The 27128-nt window shown below is 44.4% G+C and overlaps 1 protein-coding gene across 1 annotated transcript in view; it reads left to right on the top strand.

Annotated features, from left to right (window-relative positions):
* PLEKHA8 (pleckstrin homology domain containing A8) overlaps positions 1 to 27128 on the top strand; it is a 123415-nt gene that overhangs the window by 50255 nt on the left and 46032 nt on the right. The window contains 4 exon segments of the mRNA XM_030202538.1: positions 1572 to 1730; positions 4323 to 4363; positions 20506 to 20547; positions 20650 to 20798. Coding sequence (XP_030058398.1) covers positions 1572 to 1730; positions 4323 to 4363; positions 20506 to 20547; positions 20650 to 20798 — 391 coding nt within the window.

The raw sequence follows: 27128 nt of genomic DNA on the forward strand, positions 1-27128 counted from the left end.
ATTCTATAAAATATGAGACGTGTATAAGACCTGGTCAGTGCTTGGGAACTGCTGGGCCTTGAACTGGACATTTGACTGATTCTGTTTTTGTATGGAGCAGAGCTAAGTGGTTATTGAGGGCAGCTGTACTATATAGTGGGGGGAGGGGATGGAATGTTGCTGATCTTTTGTAATAACTGTAAGATGTTATGGTTTATTGAAAAATTTCAATCAAGATTGTTTCACAAAAAAAACCTGGACAATGGGACTCATATTCAAAGCACTTAGGGCCCTGTTTACAAAGGTGTGCTAGCGTTTTTAGCGTGTGCTAAATGCTAGAGACACCTATAGGAATATATGGGTGTCTTTAGCGCGGCTTAGTAAACAGAGCCCTTAAACTTACAAAGTTTGCTTATAATTTTGTAAGTCTAACAGGGTCTTTTACAAAGGCACAGTAGCATTTTTAGTGCGTGCTTATTTTTAGCGCGTACTGAAAAAGCTAGCGCACCTTTGTAAAAGGACCCCTAAGTGCTTTGAAAATACGCTTCAATGATTCTTAGTTAATGCAGAGGTAGATAACATGAAGTAGTTATCATCTGGAGAGGTATGGCTAACTGCATTAACTGAATGAGAACATGCTATGAGCACCCCCAGCCATTAACACAGAGTTTTTGCAGTTATGGCATGTTAATTTTGGCAGTTACTGGTGGGAACTGCAAAATCTTACCACGCTTTAGTAAATAGGGGCCATATTTGGGTACAGAGAACAAAAGCTTCAAAACTGAAAGGGTATAATGATTATGTCCCTGGTGGTGGTGATTTAGAGACTCCACTTAAGTGATTTTTTTTTGGAGGGGGGGGAAGGGTTAGTTGTATACTTTCTTTGTAATTGTCTGAAGTTTCTGACATCACTTCTTACAGAGAAGAAAGACTTCAGCTAAATTATTATTTGAACCTAAGGAATGTAAAGATGGTATGTTTGGGGCTTCTGATTTGGTAGTTCTCCTTTTCTCCTTTCCCAGCTCAATGAGAATCAGGACTGGGATTCTGGCACCATCAGCCTTCATCTGCAGCTAAGCCGAGACTTTTTCCCTGTTTCTGTAAACCTTCCCACTGTTCTTGGTCTGATCATCACAACAGCACTCTTGAGGCAAGGAACCATGAGCCAGAGTTTCTTCTGGATACTGATCATGGGCTCTGAATGTGCCACCAGGTGTTGTCTCTTGAAGCCCTCTTCCCTCCTCAGCACCCCTAGCCCTGTCTGACCTGTGGGGCTCAAGACCCGACTGTGGGGTTGAACCAAGGATTTTTCCACATGTCAGTGTTCAGCACTGCCACTGAGTCACCATACCAGCCCAGGATACTCTGGAATAGTTTGAAATATTTAGAGCGTTTCTCTCTTGTTTTTGTTGTGTGGTATGCACTGATGCAGCTGTATTTCAGTTTGACAGATAGACTTGTGTAATACTGGGTTTTACAGGGACTTTCCATAACTTTCCAGATCTCCTTCCCTTTGAACTAAGACTGAGATTTGTAAAAATCTTATTAAAAAAAAAAGGCAAGGGTGTAAGTAAATGTGGTTAATCTTGCAGGAGATGATTGATATGTCCATGCTTCTGAAGTCAACATGCAGCACTTTCTTGAAGACCCTGGAAGAATGCATGCAGGTGGCAAACTTGACTTTCACATCAGAGGCCTTACAGAGCGTTGCTCCACCCAGATCCCCTCTCCAGCTGATCCAGCCCAACAAGGTATAATGAAATGCAGAAGTCCTAATTAGGTTATAAAAGGATTTCAGAAAGTGAGCCTTGTCAATTCTAAGTGGTTTTAATGTAATGAAGATTTTGGGAAATATTTTTGTCTGTGTGTCTTGACTATTACATAATCTCCATAAAGCAGAAACTTATTTGTAGAATGCTATGCACATCTAGTATTGGGGCGCAGCCAGACCTCAAGGTGGGAGGGGGGCCAGTGCCCAAAGTGGGGGGGGGACATTTTGGTCCCTTGCCCCCCTTGCTGCTCCCCACCCACTGCCGCCGATATACATATCTTGGCTGGTGAGAGTCCCCAACCCCCCACCAGCTGAAGCACCGCCGCTGCAAATACCTTGGCTGGCGGGGGTCCCCGCTCAGATTCACGAAAAGAAGTGCGCCGGACTGTGAGGGGAAGAAAGAGCAGGGCAGGCAATGCAGTGGTGCCGGAGACCAGCGCTGGACAGAGCTTTCAGCTGGCAGGGGTTGGCAACCCCTGCCAGCCAAACCAGGGGCCCAGAGCAAATTTGGGGGGCCCAGACCCCCGTGGCCTCACGTAGCTACGCCACTGATCTAGTAGTACTGTAGGAATTATTTGCCTGGGAGGAATGAAGATTTCCATGTATTGAAAAATTTGGCAGCAAAGGATGAGAAAGTGTAAAAGGATTTGTTTTGTGCTTTTAAGTAGCCTAGTGGTTAGTGCAGTAGACTTTGATCCTGGGGAACTGGGTTCGATTCTCACTGCAGCTCCTTGTGACTGTGGGTAAGTCACTTAACCCTCCATTGCCCCAGGTACAAAATAAGTACCTGTATATATGTAAACCGCTTTGAATGTAGTTGCAAAATACCACAGAAAGGCGGTATATCAAGTCCCATTTCCCTTTCCCTTTTTAATTGCTTATGTATTGTGTGTGTACATGTTACCATCTGAATCATTCATCCTACGGCAACCACATTTTCCAGATAGACATATCTGTATAAAAGTTAGAAACCAAAATGTTTTCCCATAAAACGGCTGGATCTAGTCCAAAACAGGAAAGCAAATGACCCCCCCCCCCCCCCCCCCCCCCCGTTTAACTTATGGTTCTAGAGCAAAATTGATTTTAGAAGAAAAGTGCTTGTACAAGTTGCTCTGTAATTCTTTTCTTGTTGCCTTTACTGATTTTTACTTTCACTTTATCAATAGAAATCAAACAAAATAAAACATGGAAAAGAAAATAAGATGGTACCTTTTTTATTGGACATAACTTAATACATTTCTTGATTAGTTTTCGAAGGTTGCCCTTCTTCCTCAGATCGGAAATAAGCTTATTTCCGATCTGACGAAGAAGGGCAACCTTCGAAAGCTAATCAAGAAATGTATTAAGTTATGTCCAATAAAAAAGGTATCATCTTATTTTCTTTTCCATGTTTTATTTTGTTTGATTTCTATTGATAACCTTAAGAGTGGACTAACACGGCTACCACACTCCTCTACTTTCACTTTCAAATTCTAATTGTAGTCTACTCCTGGATGAGTAGCTAATGCAAGCTAGGCCTTAGTGAGTTTGGACAAACGTGGTATGGTAGCATCTGCAGGCCTAAATTTTATAAGCATAAGTTTTAAGCTCCTAAATTAAGGTGAATTTTCAGCTGAAAATGAGGCATACATTTAGGAGCTCTTTTTTTTTTTTTTTTTACTGTCAGATCCATTGTGTCTGATCAAAAATCCCACAAGACTATGGACTGGATAATATTACCAGACCTGTTTCTTGATGGTCTCTGCCTCTTCAGGTTTCTGTTGCTTTCCTTGATGCCAATTGTTTGTAACCCTGTGGTTGTACATTCTTTAAAGGTACTCCCTACTCATTGTTAGGGTTACCATTTTGTGTCCTTGAAAAAGAGGACACATGTCACGCCCGCCCCCACCACGCCCCCACCACGCCCACTGTCACGCCCCTTTCGGATCCTCATTCCGCCCCCTTTCCCCTCCCCCGTCACATAGTCCCCTCCCCTGCGCCCCCCCCCCCCCAATCACATGCTCCCCTCCCCTTCCTTACCATCTTCCCTGGTGGTCTATTGACGTCTTCGGGGCAGGAAAGAGCCCCCTCTTTCCTGCCTGGAGCACTGCCTGCCCTTGCCTACATCCTTCTCGGTCTCGGCTGGGGATTCAAAATGGCCACCGAGAGTTGAAGCGGCGCGAGACTTCAACTCTTGGTGGCCATTTTGAATCCCCAGCCGAGACCGAGAAGGAGGATGGGCAAGGCAGCGCTCCGGGCAGGAAAGAGGGGGCTCTTTCCTGCCCTGAAGATGTCACTACACCACCAGGGAAGATGGTAAGGAAGGGGAGGGGAGAGCTACAGCGCTGATGGATCGCAAACCACACGCACGCCCTCCCGCACGCACGTTGGTCCAGAAATCCGGACAAACGTGCGTGCGGGCAAAACCCGCCGGACACCCCGGACATTCCCTCAAAAAGAGGACATGTCCGGGGAAATCCGGACGAATGGTAACCCTGCTCATTGTTACCCAGTGTTTACTTCATAAATCTCCTTGTATAATATTTTAACCCTTCAGTTCTAAACTTGGCATTTTTGTATTTTGATTTTCTAGGCGAAACATCATAAACGCTCCTCTGGCATTATTCCAGACAGGTAAGCAAATGTTTTCTCCATTGATGTCTGATGCTAATTGAGCATTATTTTTAAAGCTTTTGAGGCCTAGTATTCAAAAGGTTTAAACCACACTGAGTGGGTTGGGAGGGGATTATTCAGCAGCGCTTAATCAGGCAGTGCCATGGAACATCTCCTCTGATCACCACAGCACTGTCTGGGGTGGAGTCAGGGCAGTCTTGGAATTATTTGTGCATCAGCAGCGTTCAGTGCTGGTGCCCACATGGCTAACTGGGCAAGTAGGACCACTTAAATAGCTAAACCGGGCAAAGCTAAGGCTGCTATTTAGGTAAACAAATGCAGTACAAATACAGCACCAAGCATCAGCCATATCTGCATAGCTTTTGGGTACTGTGCTGGTGCCTGCAGAGCTAACTGGGCATGGCCCGGCATCAAATATCCAGGTCTTAATTTGGCTGGCTGAAGAATACTAATTACAAATATATTTTTTAAATGGCTCTGCCATCTCCATCTCTGTTCAATGTAGACAGATGTACCCGTGCTATTTGAAATAGCGTGGGTATTTTACCTGTAGAGAGGAAGGGTAATTATTGACACCAGATTGTACTTTAATAGCTGCTTTAATTATCCAGGTAAAATATTGTAAAAAAACATTTCACAGTGCTGTGTTGTGTTGGGGAGTGTCACATTTCTAGTGCTCTAGAAATGTTAAGTAGTAGTAGTTCTGCAAGACCCTTAGGGATAAAGCTGACCTTGGGGCAGATATTATTATTATTATTAATTGCATTTGTATCCCACATTCCCCCACCTATTTGCAGGCTCAATGTGGCTTACATTGATTACATAGATAATATAAATAACCCCCCCCCCCCCATTGTGAATTAATTAGCTTTTAGTTTACATTTCATGCTACATTCTTTTGTCTCCAGGCCATGTCAGCAGCACACCACACTGTTGATTTTGTAAACCACCTACTAAGTAGTCACATCCCAAAACACTTTAAGCCAATCTTGAACAAAGAGTAGCACAGCCAGGTCTTGAGAAGGTAAACAGGACAGAAACCATTTCCTACAGCTGTGGGATGTGAAGAAACCAGGGCCCAGATGCACTAAACCTGAACGACCCTTTTAATGACCCTTAACGAAGAAAGTTTCAAACGTAGCATGCATCAAAGGCCATTTTCCGAGGAAGCTAGCAGCTAACGAAACTGGAATGCAAATGAGAAACTACCATTGAAATGTAGACAATTCGGAATGCACTAACCATACCGACGATAGCAACGATTCACTTACCGCTGGAAATTTAACGTCAGCTCAGACCTGTCGTTAAAGCCTGAGCTGTCATTTCCCCGCTGCCCCCTGCATGATGAAAAACCAAATTGCTGGCATGTTTAAAAAGAAAAGTGGCTCCCTGCTTCCCTGTGCCTAAAATAAAAAACGAAACTAAATTAAAAAAGGATCGGGAAGGGGCAAAGGCACTCATCAGCAGCGTCCTGTATGGACGGCCTGGCCTTGCCTTGCCCCCCCCCCCCCCCCGAAGTCCCCGCTGCTCCCCGCTGCTCCAATTGTGAAATAAAAGCTGTTAAAAATGAAACCTTTGCAGTTGCTGGGCTCCCCCTCCCTTCCTGTCTCTCTCTTCTTCAGTCGGCAATGCTCCGCCTCCTGCCCTCCTCCACCTCCGTGCCCCCCCCCCCCCCCCCCGAGTTCGTCCCCGCCGGACCCCCCCCCCTCCACCATAATGGCCGGTGCAGCGCCTCTCACCTATGTTTGAAGGCGCTGCACGGGATGGATCAGCTGTTCTTGATCTCTTCTGTCTCCTCCGATGTCTCCTTCTTCTTCCTGTGCTCGCCTTCCTCTGACGTCAGAGGAGGGCGGGCACAGGAAGAAGAAGGAGACATCGGAGGAGACAGAAGAGATCAAGAACAGCTGATCCATCCCGTGCAGCGCCTTCAAACATAGGTGAGAGGCGCTGCACCGGCCATTATGGTGGAGGGGGGGGGGTCCGGCGGGGACGAACTCGGGGGGGGGGGGGGGGGGGGGGGGGGCACGGAGGTGGAGGAGGGCAGGAGGCGGAGCATTGCCGACTGAAGAAGAGAGAGACAGGAAGGGAGGGGGAGCCCAGCAACTGCAAAGGTTTCATTTTTAACAGCTTTTATTTCACAATCGGAGCAGCGGGGAGCAGCGGGGACTTCGGGGGGGGGGGGGGGCAAGGCAAGGCTAGGCCGTCCATACAGGACGCTGCTGATGAGTGCCTTTGCCCCCTCCCGATCCTTTAATGTTTGTGGAGATATGCAGGGGAAAGTGGGGAGCCACGTGTTTGTGTTTTCTTTTTTTTCTTTTACGTTTCTGGCATGCGCAGAGCAGCCAGCATAATGCTTGGCTGCTCTGCGCATGCTTTACGAGCCGATTACCGACGGGGATTAGTGCATCGTTCTTTACAATACTGCACCGAACTTGTGCGACTTGTTTTTTTTGGAGCATTGGTCGTTTTTTAAAATTTGGTAATGGCTTTAACGATTTTGCTTTTTTTACGTTTGGTTGATGCATCTGGGCCCAGGAAACATATATTAAGGCAGGGTTTAAAGACCAGAGCCTGCTCAGGGTGTCCTGCTATTGTGATTTGCAGACATAACTCAAAAGCATCATGGTAGCGGTATGTGATGTCATGCAGCATTCAGACCAGAGTGACTCTCCCAGTACAGAAAGACCATCAGGAGTATGCATTTTTGCTTGTCATTTTCATTGTGTATTAGCATGCAGTATTTCATGTTAGTACAATGAAAATGACCGAAATTAAAAAGAAATGAAACTTAACAATAAAATACATTTTTCCTTGCATGCTCCTAAAGGCCACATCGCGACTAAAGGGAAAGGGGCAAGCCATCAGCAAGAATGGAAGTGGGAAGATGTTACTAGCCTGCAATTTCTCCTTACAACATTGTAACACCTCCAACCCTGCCCCACCATCCTTATGGAAAACCATTTACATCTGAAGTAATTTCTTTGTAAATAGCTTTAGCCAAGTTGTGAGAACTGGATCAGGACAAAACACTTGTAAGTGTTATCTTCAAGCTTTCTGTAAAAGTAAAGGAAAAATGCAAAGCAGTTCCCTTTGGTCAGCCCACTAGCTCTTCAGTAATGCTTAAGATAAGTTTCAAATATTTTATTTTGAAACTTTAGTGTTTATTGCAGTGATGGAACATGAAATACAAATAGTAAACCGTACAATTCAAACAGTACCAATCTACACACAGAGAACTAAATTAAACCCAACCAGTACCCTAAAGATCCTATCCAGGCAGGCAGATCAATAGCAAGAGACAATAAGGCCCAGATGCACTAAACGTTTTTCATCGTTAAATGAGCCCTTAAGGAAGAATTTCCTATCCTTTCCATGCACTAAAGCCTATTTTTCGACAGCAGTAGCAGCTAACGAAACTGGAATGCAAATGAGAAACTACCATTGAAATGTAGACAATTCGGAATGCACTAACCATACCGACGATAGCAACGATTCACTTACCACCAGAAATGTAACGTCAGCTCAGACCTGTCGTTAAAGCCTGAGCTGTCATCTCCCCACTGCCCCCTGCATGATGAAAAACCAAATTGCTGGCATGTTTTAAAAGAAAAGTGGCTCCCTGCTTCCCTGTGCCTAAAATAAAAAAGGAAACTAAATTAAAAAAGGATCGGGAGGGGGCAAAGGCGCTCATCAGCAGCGTCCTGTATGGACGGCCTGGCCTTGCCTTGCTAGCCCTCCCCCCCCCCCCCCGAAGTCCCCGCTGCTCCCCGCTGCTCCGTTTGTGAAATAAAAGCTTTTAAAAATGAAACCTTTGCAGTTGCTGGGCTCCCCCTCCCTTCCTGTGTCTCTCTTCTTTAGTCGGCAATGCTCCGCCTCCTGCCCTCCTCCACCTCCATGCCCCGCCCCCCTCCCCCCCCCCCCGATTTCGTCCCCGCCGCTCCCCCCCCCACCCCCACCGGACCCCCCCTCTACCATAATGGCCGGTGCAGCGCCTCTCACCTATGTTTGAAGGCGCTGCACAGGATGGATCAGCTATTCTTTAGCTCTTCTGTCTCCTCCGATGTCTCCTTTTCTTCCTGTGTCCGCCCTCCTCTGACGTCAGCTATCTACGTAGATAACTGATGTCAGAGGAGGGCGGACACAGGCAGAAAAAGGAGACATCGGAGGAGACAGAAGAGCTAAAGAATAGCTGATCCATCCTGTGCAGCGCCTTCAAACATAGGTGAGAGGCGCTGCACCGGCCATTATGGTGGAGGGGGGGTCCGTTGGGGGGGGGGGAGCGGCGGGGACGAAATCGGGGGGCGGGGCACGGAGGTGGAGGAGGGCAGGAGGCGGAGCATTGCCGACTAAAGAAGAGAGACACAGGAAGGGAGGGGGAGCCCAGCAACTGCAAAGGTTTCATTTTTAAAAGCTTTTATTTCACAAACGGAGCAGCGGGGACCTTGGGGGGGGGGGGGCAAGGCAAGGCCGTCCATACAGGACGCTGCTGATGAGCGCCTTTGACCCCTCCCGATCCTTTAATGTTTGTGGAGACATGCAGGGGAAAGTGGGGAGCCACGTGTTTGTGTTTTCTTTTTTTTCTTACGTTTCTGGCATGCGCAGAGCAGCCAGCATAACGCTTGGCTGCTTTGCGCATGCTTTACGAGCCGATTACCGACGGGGATTAGTGCATCGTTCTTTCCAATACCGCACCAAACTTTTTGGGGCTGTGTTTTTGGAGCATGCTTCGTTATTTGAGATTCGGTAAAGGTTTTTACGTTTCTGATTTTTTTACGTTTGCTTGATGCATCTACCCCTAAATGACCTAACGTGAGCCCACCCCCTGTGCACATGCAGTACTTACTCTTTTGGGTAGTTAAGACATTAGCAGTTATAATACATCCAGTATTTGAACACGCACGAAGTACTGCACAAACGACCGTATATGCTTAAGTCTCCTGCCCCCCTCCCCATAGCCCACCCCTAGTCGCAAACTGGGCTTGGGTGTAGGCCAAAAAGTACAAAAATAAACTAAATCAGGAGTAATAATCCCCACAGTACTGGAACAGAGGCTGTTTGACGGAGAATCAAGAGTTGAGATCTCTTGTCGGGGGCTGTCTAAGAAGGGCCCTTCTTCTCAGGATGTTCAGGTAGCAACCATACCCCACTTCTGCTCATAATCGTGCCCCTTTCCCTTCAAGTCAAGAGTTATCAAAAATGCAAAGCTCCATAATAGCTGATTTTCACATCACTAAAGTCGGGCCCTCATTACCCGTCCAACATCTAGCAATGCCCATTTTGGCAGCCAGAATTAATAGGTGAGCTGCCCCCTTCAGAATACCCTCCTCCGGCGAAGCTTGAGTTATGCGACCCAATAAACATGCCAGTTTTATCATTTGCCCAATCTTCCCCCGTCCATTTCATAATTAATGCCCAGATTGAACTTCAATAATTTTGGACAACAGGGCACAACCCACCACATATGCTCCAACGAGCCCCACTGCCCACATAGCCTCCAGCAGTAACCCGTCATATCTGCCCCCCCCCCCCCCCCAGCTTCACCTCTCTATCTGGTGACCAGTAGATCCTATGAAGAATCTGGAATTGCAATTGATTATATTTGGTAATCACTGTACGTTTATGGGCATACCAGTATATCAGCTTCCAATCCTCCACTCCCAGAAGGGATTTCATCCAGTTGGACCATTTCTCCTCTGCCACCCATCAAGGAGAGGGCTACAGGGGGGAAGCTCCACATATAGACAGGAGCTTCCTTCTATGGCCCGCTTTAAACAGTACCACTTCCAACTGGGTCGGGTCTCTGTGCAAATTAACCTTAGCATCCGACCCCAAAAGAAAATCCCTGCCCTGAAAGAACTGGTAAAAGGGGATCTTTGCTCCCAACAAGTCTTGAAGATGACCATGGAATATTAGTATCCCTTGATAAAAAAGATCCTTGCATGAAGTAAAGCCCACCATCTCCAACCTCTGACGCAGAGAAGAGAAATAGTTAGTAGACCAGGGATGATAATCCTTATGGGTGAACCTTACTTCCCGTCCCACATCCTACCTTCATCTGCCTCCATTTATCCACCAGCAGAACCAGAAAGTGATGTTGTATGGAATCCTTATTCCAGTCTAGCCTGTCTGCCTTCCCCTAGCCCCCAATTTCAAAGATAGAATATTGTTTTCTAAGAAGCCTCAAAGTGAAATTCCTGCAGGGCCTTCAGTACATCAGAAGGTGGGGAGTCCCACTCCACCCTGCTCCTTGGCACACTGTAGCATTTTCCACCCCACTTTAGGCCTCTGATTAGCCCAAATAAAGGGTCTCAGCATCCTGTCCCAATGCTTAAACTGTTTGTTTGGGATTCTAATTGGAAGCTGGGCAAAACGAAATAAGAATTTAGGCAGAATCATCCGCACCGCTCCAATCCTGCCCTACCAAGTTAACCATAGTGGTCTCCATGAATCCAGTTCATGTTGCAGTTGCAGGGTAAGCCGCTCATAATTCAGCTGAAACAAATCAGAAGCATTTATCAGAAAGTTCAATCCTGAAGTACTGAAACCCTTTGGTTGCTACCTTATAGCGGAAGTTAATACATTCGGAGAAATCTACATTGAACAACAGAGTCTCCGTTTTGTCAATATTAGTCTTGAAGCTAGAAATCTTACCAAAGCGTTCAAGTTCGACCACCAGGTGAAGCAGGGACCAGATCAAGTCAGCCATAAAAATAAGCGTATCATCTGAATACAAAAGGATTTTATGAGGGTCCTCACTAACTACAAAAGGCACAATGTGTGAAGCATGCTGTATGCAGGCTGCAAAAGGTTCAATAGCTATGGCAAAACGCAAGGGGGACATAGGGCAGCCCTGCCTGGTACCTCTGTGGCGAGAAAACTCTTCAGAATGAATGCCATTCACTAAAATAGCGCTCTGGAGCTCCATATACAGCAAGCGCACCCAAGCACCATAAATGCACCTAAACCCACATAATCCATCACAGCAAACAGGTAGGAGCACGCCACTTTGTCGAATGCTTTTTCAATGTCAATAGCCACACACATTGCTTTCTTCTTGCTGCTTCTGAGTATAATCCAAAGGTTTGATGAAGCTTTCAATGTCCTTAATAGTAAAAAAAAAAGTTCCCATTTTGAAAAATAACCAATTTGGCGTGATACCACACTCCAGCTTGAATGCTGTGTGCCATCAGTGCTTGCTTATAGTTCCATAGTTCTTCCCTTTTATGCATGGATTCCACGCTAAGGTCTGAGAAGATTCTTAAGTCCCAATTCTCAAATTTACACACTTTTTGTTGGCGAGCACACTCAGCATATAGACCTCCGTGTATCACAAGAGCTTAACAATAAAAACCCAAGGGGGGAGATTAAGATCCGTCCTGGGTCTCAGCTCTCGATGCGCTCTTTCTACTTCAAATTTTGGTTGCGCAGGAGAGTCCAGAAAACAGGAGCTCAGAACTTTCTGTATAAATGGTAACAGCTGGCCTACCACTATGTCCTCTGGTATCCCATTTATTCTGATAATTGGACTTGCGGTGCCTGCTTTGTCAGTGAGCAGCTGCAGCAGTTTAATCTGCATCTTCAACATGTTTCTGCCATGCTCCTGAGCAAGTTCTACCTTGTGCAATCTTCCCTCCAGACAGTCCACACGCTCCGCCAATTCTCCCAATCTCATCTCCAACTTGCTCACCACCATCTCTGCTATTTCAAGCTTGGCCGCACACGGCTCTTCGAACACCAAAGTAAGTGTGTCGTTGGCCACTTGGGGGCATGCGCTGAGTACTATTTCCCCCGAAGGGTGCATTTCCGGTTGAGCTCCCACCCCCGACAACCTCTTGCTTCGGGGCCGTACCAGCATATAGCTCCTTGATCGATGGAGTACTCTTGCCCTTTCATCCGTGGCATTTCACTGCTCCAGTCACCCACTTCTATTCTCCAGTGTCCTTCCATGATGTGTACCCCACTGCAACAGCTTAAAAGAGAGGTAGAGAGGGGGAATTGTTCAACTTGCCTGGTGTTGTTTCTCTTGAGATGGCCCAAGGTCTGCAGCTTAGCAGACCTTGGGCCATCTGGAATGATGATTGACTGGTTGAGGTGGAAATTACAGCATCTGAGGCAGCAGCTTAGATGTGTGGGAGCGCCAAACTATTGTGGTATCTGGTATACTCTGTTTCAACGATTTTTATTGTTGACATAATATAGCAGAAAAGTTTTACAAACAATCCAGCAACTTTCGCTTAAAGACTTCCATTATTTACACAGCGCCAACAAATTTTTCAAACTTAGCTTCCCTTTCCATTCCCTATCCCCCCCCCCCTCATAAGTCCTCACCCCCATCACCCCCTGCTCAGGAAAATACACTTTACTCTTTATCCAGCCACACCATAGTACATTCACAATGTATTAAGAATGAGACTTCTCCCTCTCTGAGGCAATCTATCTAATAGACATTCCCAAATCTTAAGAAAATGTGCTTTACTTCTGCATGAACCCCTAGCTTCTCTTGCCTCCCATAACATCAACTGATGCACTTGATTGCGCCAGTGCCAGTATTCGGGGGGGGGGGGGGGGTCTGCCGAGGTCCAATACTGCAGTACACATTTCCTCGCTACAAGGCATAATTTGCGACACAATAGTGCACCTTCCGCTCTAAAACATCGAAATGCTCCCGGCAGATCTATTATTAACTGGAGCGGATTTGTCTCAACTCTGCTGGGCATCAAGGAAGACAAAAAAGATGCCACTCGCCTCCAATATCTCTGCACCAATGTACATTCCCAAAACGCATGGTAATAGGTATTGGTAGACATTTTACACTTCAGGCAAATTGCTGAGCTAACCCCCCCCCCCCCCCCCCACCCTATGCAATTGAATTTGAGTAAAATATGCTCTGTGTATTACCCTGAAAGCATATTCTCTAAGCCCAGCTCCACCAATTATTCTAGGAATACCCTTTAAATGTGCTACAATATCCCGTATCAACAAACCTTGCCCGACATCTTGTGCCCATCTCTGTCGAAGCTGGGCTAGCTGCTTCCCAGGCATCAGTCCCCATATCTTCTGGTATATGCTTGAAATAGAGGGGACATTCTCGGCCCCTTCATCAACTTTAATCTTCTCCCCCAGCTTTAATTTTAGTGCTTCTTTATCTAGTGTTTGCATATAATGTTTTAGCTGATAATACGTGAATTTGTCCCCCCATCCCCCAGCTATGTAAGGCAATTAGACTGTAAGCTCTGTCGAGCAGGGACTGTCTCTTCATGTTCAAGTGTACAGCGCTGCGTACGTCTAGAAGCGCTTTAGAAATGATAAGTAGTAGTAGCAGTTGAGGCAGCGATTTAATTTCCCCTTCCCGTCCCATAACATTTTCCAATCGATTTAAATCCATCTGCTCCCAGTATGTGAAGGCTGAGTTCTCTAGTCCTGGCAAGAACATCTGGTTACCTGTAATAGTTAATAATTCTGTAATTTTCGGATTTCCCCCTAACATTGTCCCTAACAGTCTCCACATATCTCTTAGCGGCACCAAAAGTATACTATGAGGCTCATTTTCAAAGCACTTAGCCTCCCAAAGTTCCATAGAAACCTATGGAACTTAGCCTCCCAAAGTGCTTTGAAAATATGCCTCTATGTCATATAACCTGTGGCAGCATATCTCTGTGTATGTGGAGTAGTGTTATAAGTTTATACGGGCTGAAGAAAGCTTCTTCTAGTCTAAGGGTTGTATGTTCACTTGATGAAAATACCCAGTCCCTCACTTGTCTCAGCAGACATGCCATATTATAATACTTGAGATTAGGAAGACCCAATCCTCCTTGTCTCCACCCTCCCAACATGAACCTCATTTGGACTTTAGTTGTTTTTTTTTTTGCCCAACAAAATCTCATCACTAAGCCATCTGGGCAATATCACCATTCTAATAAGACTAATATGACCTACTAGAGGCAAGGTCAGAGTGTTCCAGGATTGTAATTGTTGGGATGGCTTTTTCGTTTTAGCCGTTAGAAGAATACCTAGATATCTAAAAGAGTTGTTCGCCCATCTCAATGGAAAATCCTCTTGCCAGAGCTTTTGAGTACCCGGATTTACTGCCAGCGCCTCTGACTTTTCAAGATTTAATTTGAATCCCGAGTACTCACCAAATTCCCTGATGATTTCTAAAAGAGCCTCCAAGGAGGCCTGGGGTTTCGTTATCAATACTAGCAGGTCATCAGCAAACGCAGCCATTTTAAATCCAACCTCCCAATTGCCACCCCAGGTATCGCCAAACACGAGTTAATATCTCGGATCAGTGGATCTAAATAGAGCACAAAGAGCAAAGGCGACAGAGGACACCCCTGCCTAGCCCCCCACCCAATTTCGATATCCCCGGAAGTATAACCATTGACCATCACTTGGGCACGCGGGGAACAAACAGTAAAGAGCCCTGATTGCCTGTACAAACCATCCCTGAAACCCATAAGCCTCCAAAACCGAAAACAAAAAAGGCCACTCTACGCGGTTGAACGCTTTTTCGGCATCAAAGCTAATCACAATAGCCTGTTCCTTGGTTTGACCCAGTCTCTCCAATGAAGCCAGAATACTCCGAATATTTTTCACCACTGACCTGCCCTGAACAAACCCCACCTGCGTTTCGTGAATAACATGAGGCAATACCTTTCCCATTCTGTTTGCTAATATTTTTGCAAGAAATTTTATTTCGTGATTCCAAAGCGAAATAAGTCTGTAGGAGGTCAGCAGCGCTTCATCTCGCTTTGGCTTAGGAAACACTACAATCCGTGCCAAGTTAAGATGTTCCAGCAGCCGGCCCAGTTCTATCCACTCGTTAAACACCTTAGCCAGCGTGGGAACTATAGAGTCCCCCAACAATTTATTAAACTTAGCCTTAAACCTGTCCGGGCCTGGAGCTTTGCCCAATTTACTCTGTCCAATAGCCCATGTTATCTCATCTTCGCTAATCAGGGCATTCAGACTTTTGCATTCTCCTTGAGTCTATCTAGGGGTCTCTATTCCATTTAAATACATATCACCCGGGAGCCCATCTGTTCCCTCTGCACTATAAAATTTTTGGTGAAATTCTTGGAAGGCAGACCGTATTTCCTGATCAGTATGGAGTATTTCCCCCCCCCCCCCCCCCCCCCCCCTTACCTTTGATAGTAACTATGTTCCTAGAGGTATACTTTGGTGCGATCAATCTAGCTAGTAATTTACCTCCTTCATTGCCATGTTTATACAATTGAAATCGATAGTAAGTCTGAGATATCACCTCTCTATCATGTAGTAAGGAGTTCAGAGCCGTCTGAACCATCATCAATTCCTGCCTTGTACGAGGGTTCGGAGGCACACCAAATTATCTCCTCAGTCCTGCCAACTGCTTTTCCATTCGTAAAATTTCACGATCTCTAGCCTTCTTATATTGAGTGACGTAGCTGATAATCTCACCTCGCATGTCTACTTTCGCTGCTTCCCAATAATTAGATACTCCATCTACTAAGCCCTCGTTAAAATGTTTAAATTCTGCCCACTTAGCTTGCAAATATTCCCTAAATTTTACTTCCTTAAAAAGGTAACTAGGGAATGTCCAACCTCGAGCCTTGTTTCCCTCATCTCCACTTTGCCATGTCATCCGAACTGCTGAGTGATCCGAGATGATACATGGTCCTATATTGGACTCCCTGATGTCTGTGAGGAGCGTGTGTGATGTCAGCAAGTAATCAATCCTTGAATGTGTATTATGTGCTCTTCATTGATGTGTATATTCCCTATCTATGGGATGTAACATGCGCCAGACATCTATGAGGTCCAATATTGCACAAAAGTCAGGCAGGCCTCTGGTATCACAATGCCCTATAGCCACTGGGGGATGTGATCTATCTATCTGTGGTTCCCATGCCATGTTAAAGTCTCCCCCCAACATCATAGGAAATGATTCCATTTTAGTGACAGTGAACAGCAGCTTCTTATAAAATTTAAGATCTAAGACATTGGGTGCATAAATGCTGGCCAATAAAACCTGTTGTCTGGCAACTGTGGCATTACAAAAAATAAACCGCCGTCCGGATCTTTCACTACTTTATGAATCAGGGATGTCACTCCCTTCCGAAATAAAATTGCCACCCCACCTTTCTGTCCTACCACTGATAATTCTACACAGTCCCGTACCCAATTTTGTGTGTTCAAGATCTGACAAGTGTGTTTCTTGTAGGAACACAATATCAGCTCTAATACGTTGAAGATAGTGTACATTTTTTTACCTTTTTACAGGAGAGTGAATGCCCCCCACATTCCATGTGATAATCTTAATCATTCTCTAGGGTAGTGTCATACAATAGCAGCCTATCAAAGAGTTCATCTACTGAGAGGAGCCAGCCCAGCCTCTGACCCCTCACCCCCATATACCTCCCATTATACCTCATTCTAGTATTAACCACTGTATCCAGCCCCCAAGTCCTGCCCATCTCCTTCATATATCTCTGTCCCTGAGCAGTATCCCCACCTCCACCCGACCCGACCCAACCCTACCCTCCACATCCCATCCTCCCCCTTCCCTAACCTTTTACGGATTCCCCCCTGTGCCCCACTTATCCCCTTTACCCCAACAATCCCAATAGTATTCCGGTCACTTCTAACTCCCCTCCTCTAAACCCTTTAGTAAACTCCCCAACCCATCGGAGATCTCCTCCAACTTTACCCAGTGTCATCTAAGGACTTCTTTCAATCCTAGCCAGATTTTATCCCAATATACTATTTAAACCTAAACAATATTTCAAATATAATAATCTAACCCATATTCCCTCCCCCTCTCTTACAAACAGCACATTTTCAGCTTCCCCATTAATCAACTCAAACATTGTGCCTTAATCCCCTGCATTCACTCATACCTTCGCTGTCCCAGCTGTAAACACGAAAGAGAGCTCCTCATTGGGAAATAACAAAACAAATGCAAATAAACATTCTCTTTTTGGTTTGTCAGATAAGTCGTATGAGACATAAGTCCTCCCCAAACTAAGTGCTCAGGTTTCAGAACCGTTCCAGATTAGCTCCAATTATTGCTTTCAAAATCAGTATGTGCCCCCTTCTTCCCGCTCTCTGCAATTTACTCTTTGCGACTTTTTATTCCAAGTCACTTATTTTCCATGTTATCCAGTTCTCTTCAAGCTGTTCAACTTGAAGTTCCAGGTTCCAAATGCTGCATAAAAGCCCTCGCTTCTTCTGCAGTATTGTAGATCTTAGTAGCCGATTGATATGTTATTCGCAACTTCGCAGGATATAATAGAGCAAACTTAATTTTACGCTGCACCAATTCAGTACAAATCGGCAAGAATTGCCTCCTCTGAGCAGCTACTCCAGCCAAGTAGTCCTGGAAGCACAGGACTTTCTGATTACCGCTGCGCAGCACTTTTCCGCCTCCCAATGCTTGCAGAATTGTGCGAAATTAAGAACTCTACAGATGATCACTCTCGGTCTTCCATCAATCGTCGGCCTAGGACCTAGGCGATGTGCCCTCTCAATTCTGAGAGGGCCCAGAGTCGGAGGCAGACCCAGTTCCTTTGCCAACCAGCTTTCCAAAAAGGTTATCTCCCTGCTCCTCAGCCAGACCCACTATGCGTAGGTTGTTGCGTCTCGACTTGTTTTCTAGGTCTTTGAGTTTGTCAGCAAATGATGTTATCCTTTTCTTGAGCTTGCTGTGATCTGCCTCCACTTTTGCAAGCGATCTTCTAGGTTGCTAACCCGCTGCTGATAATTCGTCATATCCACCTTAATTTGAGCTACGTTATTATGCAAAGATTCCAGTTTAGTTTCCAAGGATCCAAGCTTTTTCTCCAATATCGATTCGAGCGCGGTAGTTACTTCTCCGACTATTTCCCCTGCCCATGCGGAGCCGACCATCGAGGATCTGGGCTAGCCGGAGCTGCCATCTTGTCCTCTACCGGGCGATTCTTTTCCCTCCGATTTGGCTGCCATTCTCTGCACTTTCAGCTTAGAAGTACACTCAATTCTTGTCCACCGTTCTTGTCCTTCACTTTTGAGAGGAATTTATTCAATTTTTGCAAGTTTTTCGGCAGTGTTCTCAAGGAGTTGGCAGGAGCAAAATGATTAGCGGCCGCTCCTGTGCATAGCGTCACGTGTCCCATCTGGAATACTCTATAAGGTGCCACCAACCTCTGTCATTTGTGATGACAAAAATAACTTTTATCTAGATTACCCTTTTTGTTCACAGCATTCTGCAGAACTGTAAAGCATGGTTCTGTTCTAACCAGGGCCAGTATATGGGTATTAGTGTCCTGGGCAAACTTTTACCCTCCCCCAAAGATATTTTTCCAGGGGACTTAACAATCATGATCACTCAATGTATTTTAATTTCTTATATACCGCTTGCAAGCACAAAAGCTATTGAAGTGTATACATTCAGGTAAACTAGGTATTTCCCTGTTCCTGGAAGGCTTGCAATTTAATTTTGTACCTGAGGCAATGGGAAGGTTATGTGGCTTGTCCAAGATCACAAGGAGCTGCAGTGGGATTTGAATTGGGCTCCCCTGGATCAGAGCCACACATGTAGCTTTCCCCTCACTAAGGGGATGAGGGTAGCCCTGAAGGCACTGTACAAAAGATTTGTAGAGTTCCTGTCTGTTTAAAAGGGGGGAAAGTACAATAAAAAAGAACAGAGCAACTATATGAAATTAAAAGGCCCTGGTGAAAAGCGAGAGACTGAGCTCAGAACACAACTGTAGCAAACCTAATAAGACACAGTGCAAAAAAGTAGGGCTGCATTTTGATTAAAAATTTTAATCATGATTAATCGCGGGGCATAGCTATCAGTCCATGGGGTAGGCACAGAAGGGGAAGGGGGCATAGGGATGGATTGGGAGGGGGAGACACACATTTTCTTTCCCTCCCCCAACTATATTGCTGATGGGGGTGCCGAAGCCCCGTCAGTCGAAGAAATCCACTGCCAAAGAGGGGAGTGCAAATGGTGGCTGGAGGCACCCCGCTGACTTCCTCACTCCTGAAGCAGTACGAGGAGGAAGGGGGTGACTCAGGCAACCATTGAACAGGTACTGCAGCTTTGGAAGGGGTCCAGGTCTCCAAGGCCCCTCCTCTCCCCTTTGGCTATGGCACTGATTAAAGGCCCAACATATTCCTTTCTCCCGCCTCCAGGTCCAGCTCCCTCTCCCATCCTCCCCTCTAAAGCCAGGTCCATTATCTCTCCCTCTCTTCACCTCTCCCCTCCAACCCAGGTCCATTATCTCTCTCTCTCTCCATCTCTTTCTCTTCTCCTTTCACTTCCCTCCCCCTGTCCTTCTCTTCCTCATTTCAGCTTCTCTGCCTATTTCCCCCTTCCCCCCAAGACCAACACCTCTCTCTTTTATTTCCTTTCTTCCACCCTAGGTCAATAATATTTCTCCCTCAATTTGGCATCTGTCCCTATTTCCCCCTTCCCCCATGCATAGTCCAGCATTTCTCCTTCCCTATTTAGCCCTGCCCGCGGTTCTGTCTGTCTTCTTCCCCCCCCCCCCCCCCCGGCCACCCAAGGTTCTCCTCCCCCCAGCCACCAACACTCTCTCTCTCTCTCTCTCTCTCTCTCTCTCTCTCTCTCTCCCCCCTCCCCCCCCCCTCCCCCGGCTACCTGAGGTTGTCTTTCCCTGCCTATCTCCCTGGCCACCCGAGGTTCTCTTTTGCCACAGCCACCTGAGGTTCTCGCCTCCTCCCTCCCCCCCTGCACTCCTGGTAAATCTAAAAGGAATAATAATATATTCAACATAAGTTGGTACTATAAAATAACACATATAATAAAACCACTGTAACAAGTAGAACAATTGGGTAATAATTAACCAATAATATCAACAAAAAATAATAAAGCCTATAAAAACCAAAGAACCCAGTAGAAAGGAAGGAATCCCCCCCCCCCCCCCCTCCCATCAGCAGCAATCCAATAGCACAGCAGCAAACCTAAACTATTGCATAATCCCCGGTTTCACAAATAACTAATCAAATGCTTTATGAGAAAGATCTCTTTTCAACAGTTCATTTTGTCCATCATGTTTGCTGCAGAAATCTTTGTCCTCATGTTGTGTATGATAATTTGGTGGCAGTGTTAACCAATATCTCCAGCATTAGTGAAGTCATTTTCTTTGTTGTTTCAGATGTGTGGTAAAAGTTCCGATTGATGACGTCGCTGCCATTAAGTAGGTCTTGCCCAATTCTCCATTTCTTAGTTTTGAGCTCCTGACTCAAAGACTCCCTGCACAAGAAGTGCTGAGTTTGACCCTTGTGTGTTTTCTTTTTAGGCAAACAGAAGTAAATTGTGAAAATGTAGCTGTCCGGACAGAAGTAAGTCATCATGAGCTCACCTTGATTCAGAATGGGACAGTCCTTCAGTTGCAAAATGATGGGGAGGGCCAAGGCAAAGCAGAAGATAGGATGGCGGGTGAAAGAGGTTGGTGGAAGCTACTTCACTTTTTACAAAACTAGCCTGAAAACAGCAAATTCGCAACTGAGACTGCACTGAATGAGTGCAACCTTTAAATATTTACAATTGCTTTGCAATTAAAATTTAAAATAGTGAGACCTATATTCAAAAGGTATATCTGGCTAATTTTTTGGACAAATCATGTTTTGTTTTGTTTTTTTTTGTTACATTTGTACCCCGTGCTTTCCCACTCATGGCAGGCTCAATGCGGCTTACATGGGGCAATGGAGGGTTAAGTGACTTGCCCAGAGTCACAAGGAGCTGCCTGAGCCTGAAGTGGGAATCGAACTCAGTTCCTCAGTTCCCCAGGACCAAAGTCCACCACCCTAACCACTAGGCCACTCCTCCACTCCTCTTTGTTATATTATGTTATCAGGTGCTTGTAACCTGCCAACTCTCCCACTGGGGATTCAAGGCGAGATAACGCAAATTAAAAACTGAACATACATCAGGAATTAATAAAAACACAAACATTTAAAAGAGTTACATGATAACTTAATAGACATCATTCAAGAAAACAGACGAGTCTTCAAAGCCTTCCAAAAGTAAAAAAAAAATTCTTCAAAAGGTGTGTCACAATAGGAAGGCTATTCCAAAGACAGCTGAAAACCAAAAAGAACACGTAAAAATTGCTTTAAATCGAACAGATTTAACAAATAGAAAAGCCAATACATAATCGAGATGTGGAACTATTATTTCAGATCGTAAGTTTATTTGATAAATCTCCAGGACAAATACTGTATAAAGATTTAAAAACTAGGCAAATCACTTTAAAAATAAATCCTAACCTGTACAGGTTACCAGTGCAGCTTGGCCAACAGGAGAGAAATCCTCTCAAACCTAGACCTGCAATAAATCAATCTAGCTGCAGAATTTTGAACTAACTGAAGTTTAGAAATATATTTTGCCACTACACCTAAATATAAAGAGTTACCATAATCCAACAATGCTAAAATTGACAATTGAACAATCACCCTAAAATGATCCTACAAAAAATATGAATGTAATAATCGTTGTTGCACCTTCTGAGCTACATTTTTTTATATGAGGTTACATAGATAACGAAGAGTCAGGTATCAAACCCCGAACTCTAGACTCTTTTTCAACCTGTAGAGTTTGCCCATTGTCTAAAACAATAACTTGCGGAATGTGGAAGTGATCTAAACCCAAACCATAGAGTCTTCATTTTATCCTCATTCAATTTAAGTTGCATAGCTCTAGAGAACCAGTATTTCGGTCCACAAGGACTAGAAGAAAAATATTGTCAGCATAAGACAACAGTCATGCATCAAGCACCAAGGATAGCCATCCTAAGGTGCTCATGTAAAGGTTATACAAAAGAGGGGAAATAGGAGACCCCTGGGGTATACCACATGGTGAAATCCAAAGGGCTGAGAAGTTATCACCCTTCAAAACAGTATTTTTTTAATATATATTTCAATTTTTCTCACACCTTTTCAGTAGTAGTTGAAGGTGAGTTACTTTCAGGTACACTGGGTATTTCCCTGTCCCTGGAGGGCTCACAATCTAAGTTTGTACCTGAGGCAATGGAGGGTTAAGTGACTTGCTCAAGATCACAAGGAGCAGCGGTGGGATTTGAACTGGCCACCTCTGGATGACAAGACCGGTGTTCTAACCTCTAGGCCCCTCCACTCATTCTCTGTGTGTTAAAAATGATTTAAACCAGCAAAATACCGAGTCCACCAATCCAAATTTGCTAATAGATTTAATAATAGTTCATGGTTCACTGTGTTAAAGGCAGCAGAAATGTCAAACTGCAGAAGCAATCTGTTCCCTTCTCCACTACTGCCAACTCCAGACTTCGCGCCTTCTGTCTCGCTGCACCCTACGCCTGGAATAAACTTCCTGAGCCCCTACGTCTTGCCCCATCCTTGGCCACCTTTAAATCTAGACTGAAAGCCCACCTCTTTAACATTGCTTTTGACTCGTAACCACTCGCCTCCACCTACCCTTCTCTCTTCCTTCCCGTTCACATTAATTGATTTGATTTGCTTACTTTATTTATTTTTTGTCTTTTAGATTGTAAGCTCTTTGAGCAGGGACTGTCTTTCTTCTGTTTGTGCAGCGCTGCGTACGCCTTGTAGCGCTATAGAAATGCTAAATAGTAGTAGTAGTAGTAGTAGAAGCACCATTTCACCGCCCCGACACAGAACCTGTTTTACCTCGGAGGTCAAAGATAACAGCAGAGTCTCGGTACTATGGAAAGATCTAAACCCATGTTGAGAACCATGAAGTAAGTTGAATTTCTCAGTGTAGTTGGCTAATTGAGAGTCAACAACAAACTCAAATAATTTAGTTAAAAATGGGATATTGGCAACAGATCTAAAATTAGAAGATTGAGATAAATTCGCCATTCCTGTTTTGGAATTGGAATTAACACAATATTACTCATATCACGAGAAAACCAACCATAAGCCAGAGTAGTAGTATTGAAAAAAACTGACCAATTCAATAATTCAGATGAAGGATCCTTCAGTAAAAATGAGGATAACTTATCTAAAGGACAATTAGAAAAAGATAATCTATTTATCAGTGGAAACAGAAACAGAGTCAAAAGTGGCCCAAAACCTATCTGCTGGAGTGCTATTCAAATCTAGTGTGTATTTTAACAAATCACGATACATAGCAGAATCACCATCAAATGAATGGTAAATAGTGTTCACTTTTGATACAAAGTAAGTAGCCAACTCCTCAGCAGAAGACTGAGTGGCATTATAAGAAAGAGGAAGTGATAGATTATAGTGGACCAACCCAAATAACTTCCTAAGATTAGGCTTTTCTATGCCCACCAGAGTTGAATAATATGGCCATATTTAGATTATGTTTGTATTGTTTTAACAGTAGTTTCCACTTATCTCTAGTTGACTCATTTTTTTAACTTTAGCCAACCGCGTTCTAAGCAATGACGGCATCTTTTTAACACTAGTAATTCTACAGAAAACTGTGGAAATTTAATTTCTCTATTAGTCCTTACTTTATGTTCAGGGGCCATAGTATCAAGAACTGACAAAGTAAAAAATTCCAATTCGAAAGTAAGACTTCTGGATTAGCATCAGTTGCATCTAAAGAAGAAACAACTAAAGACCAATACGTTGTTTTGTCAATTTTTCCTCTCAAGTATTTCGAAAAGGAACTAGATTTGATCGGGAAGAGGAAAATGTTAAAGTAAAGGTGCAGCCAGGGGCGTATCTGAGGTTCGGCGGTAGGGGGGGCAGGGGCTAGAGTGAGGGGGCACATAGCCCCCCCTACCGCCGTCAACCCCCCCCCACCGCCGTTAACACTCCCTCCCTGCGACGTCAGACTCCATCCAACTGGAACTAAAGATGCATGCAGCTTTCACAGCGCGCTGCACGACGAGGATGAAAAGTTAAAGATCGCAGCTGGGCTGGCGGGGGGTTGGGGTCCCCCGCCAGCTGAAGCAATATTTTAAAAAGCCGGAGGAAGCGGACCTCGGGGTAGGTGACGGCGGTAGGCGAGGGAGGGAGGGTTAACGGCGGTAGGGGGGTCCGGGGCAAAATCTGCGGGGGCCCAGGCCCCTGTGGCCCCACGCAGATACGCCCCTGGGTGCAGCAATAGTGGTCTGACCATAACACAGGTTCCCAATTACAAAACTAACACGTGGCCTTTTTCATGTGTAGGAACTGTCGAACATACTTCAAATTGCAGATCAGACACCTTACAGAGTTATCGATAATGTTGTCTTTCCCCCTCGCCACCTCAACAGCTAAATTTTGTGTGGACAAGTTGTAGGATGTAAGAACTGGTGGTGCTGGGGGAGTTCGTGCTGTTTCACTGTGTCCACCCAGTGCCAAATCTCCAGCACTAGCTGAGCAGATAAAGTTGTCCAGGAATCATTAGGATGATTGTTTCTAGTTAACTTTGTCAAGGGCATATTCAGACTGTACAGAGATGGGCTGAATATCTGGAAGAAGTTAACCTGACAGTGTTGTCCGGTTTACTGTTTTGTTTTTTTGAATATTAGCCTTCAAATATTTTTAAGTTTCTGAAATAAATTCTTGTGGCACCCAGTTAGCAAAGAGAAGAATGATGAGCAGGAGAGGAGATGGAATGCCAGTGGGTGAAAAATTGTCTTTGTTCTTGTTGAGCCTTTTATGAAAATGTTACGGTCCTTCTTTCACTCTTCCCCCCCCCCCCCCCCCCCCCAGTAGACATTAATTTTTAGCAGTAGGCAGAACTGTAATGAATTTAAAAAGTTTTTTTTTAATGTTGTTTTCTAATTCTCTATTCCTTGGCACTAAATGCCCTCAAACATTGTTGGCTGCCCCTACTGTCAGCTGAGGGCATAGATTGTTACCTAGTGTGAGAGTCATCACCCACGTAGAGCATTAGGGACAAGCTTGACTCTTGATTGGTATCTATTCCAATATGTTATTTTGCTGGTTAAAACCTGCTACTTATCTTCAGTGGAATGTTTTATTTTTAAGTGCTCCAAAGCAATATTCTGTTCTATTCTATTCCCTGCATTTCTAGCCTGATAATTTCCCTTAGGAATCATAGCAGGTAACAAAGTATCATTCCTCCCCGGGAACTCCGTTCACTGGGTAAATCTCTCTTATCTGCACCCTTCTCCTCCACCGCTAACTCCAGACTCCGTTTCTTTTATCTTGCTGCACTGTATGCCTGGAATAGACTTCCTGAGCCGGTACGTCAAGCTCCATCTCTGGCCATCTTCAAATCTAAGCTAAAAGCCCACCTTTTTGATGCAGCTTTTAACTCTTAACCCTTATTCACTTGTTCAGAACCCTTATTTTATCATCCTCACTTAATATTCCCTTATCTCTTGTTTGTCCTAATTAGATTGTAAGCTCTGTCGAGCAGGGACTGTCTCTTCATGTTCAAGTGTACAGCGCTGCGTACGTCTAGTAGCGCTTTAGAAATGATAAGTAGTAGTAGTAAAATGTTTCTCAAATAAAAAGGTTTTCAAAAACTTCCTAAACAAAATATAGTCTGTAATCTCACAAAGTTGGAAAGGAATGAAATTCCACAATTTAACTGCTGAGCAACTAAAAGAACAATCAAAATGTGTTTATAATGAATCTTACTAACCACAGGAAAAGCCAAGTTGGATGCATAATATTTATGAGTAGACTGCTTTGATACAAGATGTGAAATTAAAAATACCAGCATGTTTAGAACAAAAGGAAAGACAGCTGTAAATGTTATAGTCATTCTGCCTTTACATGACCTGTAGGGGATACATTTTTAAAGATTTTGTGTATGTAAATCATGTTTTACAGATGAAAAAGGGCTTTTATAAAACTGTATATGGGTATATACGCATAAAAATTGTGCATAGCAAAAGATTGTGCGTACTTTTACGCAGACCATGAATGGTTTGGGTGGAGCAGGGGCAGAGTTGCAATTTTTAAATGCATTCACAGGTTTACACCTTCGGAGCAGATATAAATTTGTGTAGGAGAGTTTGTGCTGTACAAAGGCTGGTTGTTGTGTCTGTTGTATAAAGGTGCCTAGGCTTAAACCAGTTGCATTTTTGACCTTACACTTAGGTGCCCTGTTGTAAATCAAGCCTTTAATATACAGGCAATCTTTGCTCAAAGTGAACCTGGCTTGTATTGTATACTGTGATTAAGTGCCTTTGAAAGTGAAGAGTGAATTTTAATTTCGTATTTGCTATCTGCAGCAGCTGCACATCTGCCTGTTAGTTACCCCAGCAAGAGGAAGTCAGTGCCCAGAAGCAGTGGGAGAAAGCAGAAAGGGGGATAGATTAAAAAAAAGGGCTGGTTCCTAAGTATTTTTATTTTTTATTTTATTTATCACATTTGTATCCCACCTTTTCCCACTGATAGCAGGCTCAAAGTGGCTTACAAAAATATTGTAGTAAGTTACAATGCAAGAAGTACAATATTTCAAATTTAGCAGAATAAGAAAAATAACAGTTAAACAACGATGGGTATTGAAGTAGGATATAAATAACAATTAGTAGTAAATATGAAAGATAAGATGTAATTAGAGTATATTGGATCTTATAATAGTAAGGGATAATTCTGATTATGTTGAACCTGGGGAATAAGCCTTCTTGAACAATACTGTTTTCAATGATTTCCTAAAGTTTAGGTAGTTCTGGGTAGCTTTTGTTAATTTGGGTAAGGCGTTCCACAGTTGAGTGCCAATGTAGGTGAAGTTTGAGGCGTAAATTGATTTATACTTTAAGCCATTGCAGTCTGGGTAATGTAAGTTCAGAAAGATTGCGATGAACTGGTTCTGTTTCTAGGTGGTAAAGCAACCAATTCAAGC

Source organism: Microcaecilia unicolor, chromosome 1 (assembly GCF_901765095.1).
Source record: "Microcaecilia unicolor chromosome 1, aMicUni1.1, whole genome shotgun sequence".
NCBI classification, from domain to species: Eukaryota; Metazoa; Chordata; class Amphibia; order Gymnophiona; family Siphonopidae; genus Microcaecilia; species Microcaecilia unicolor.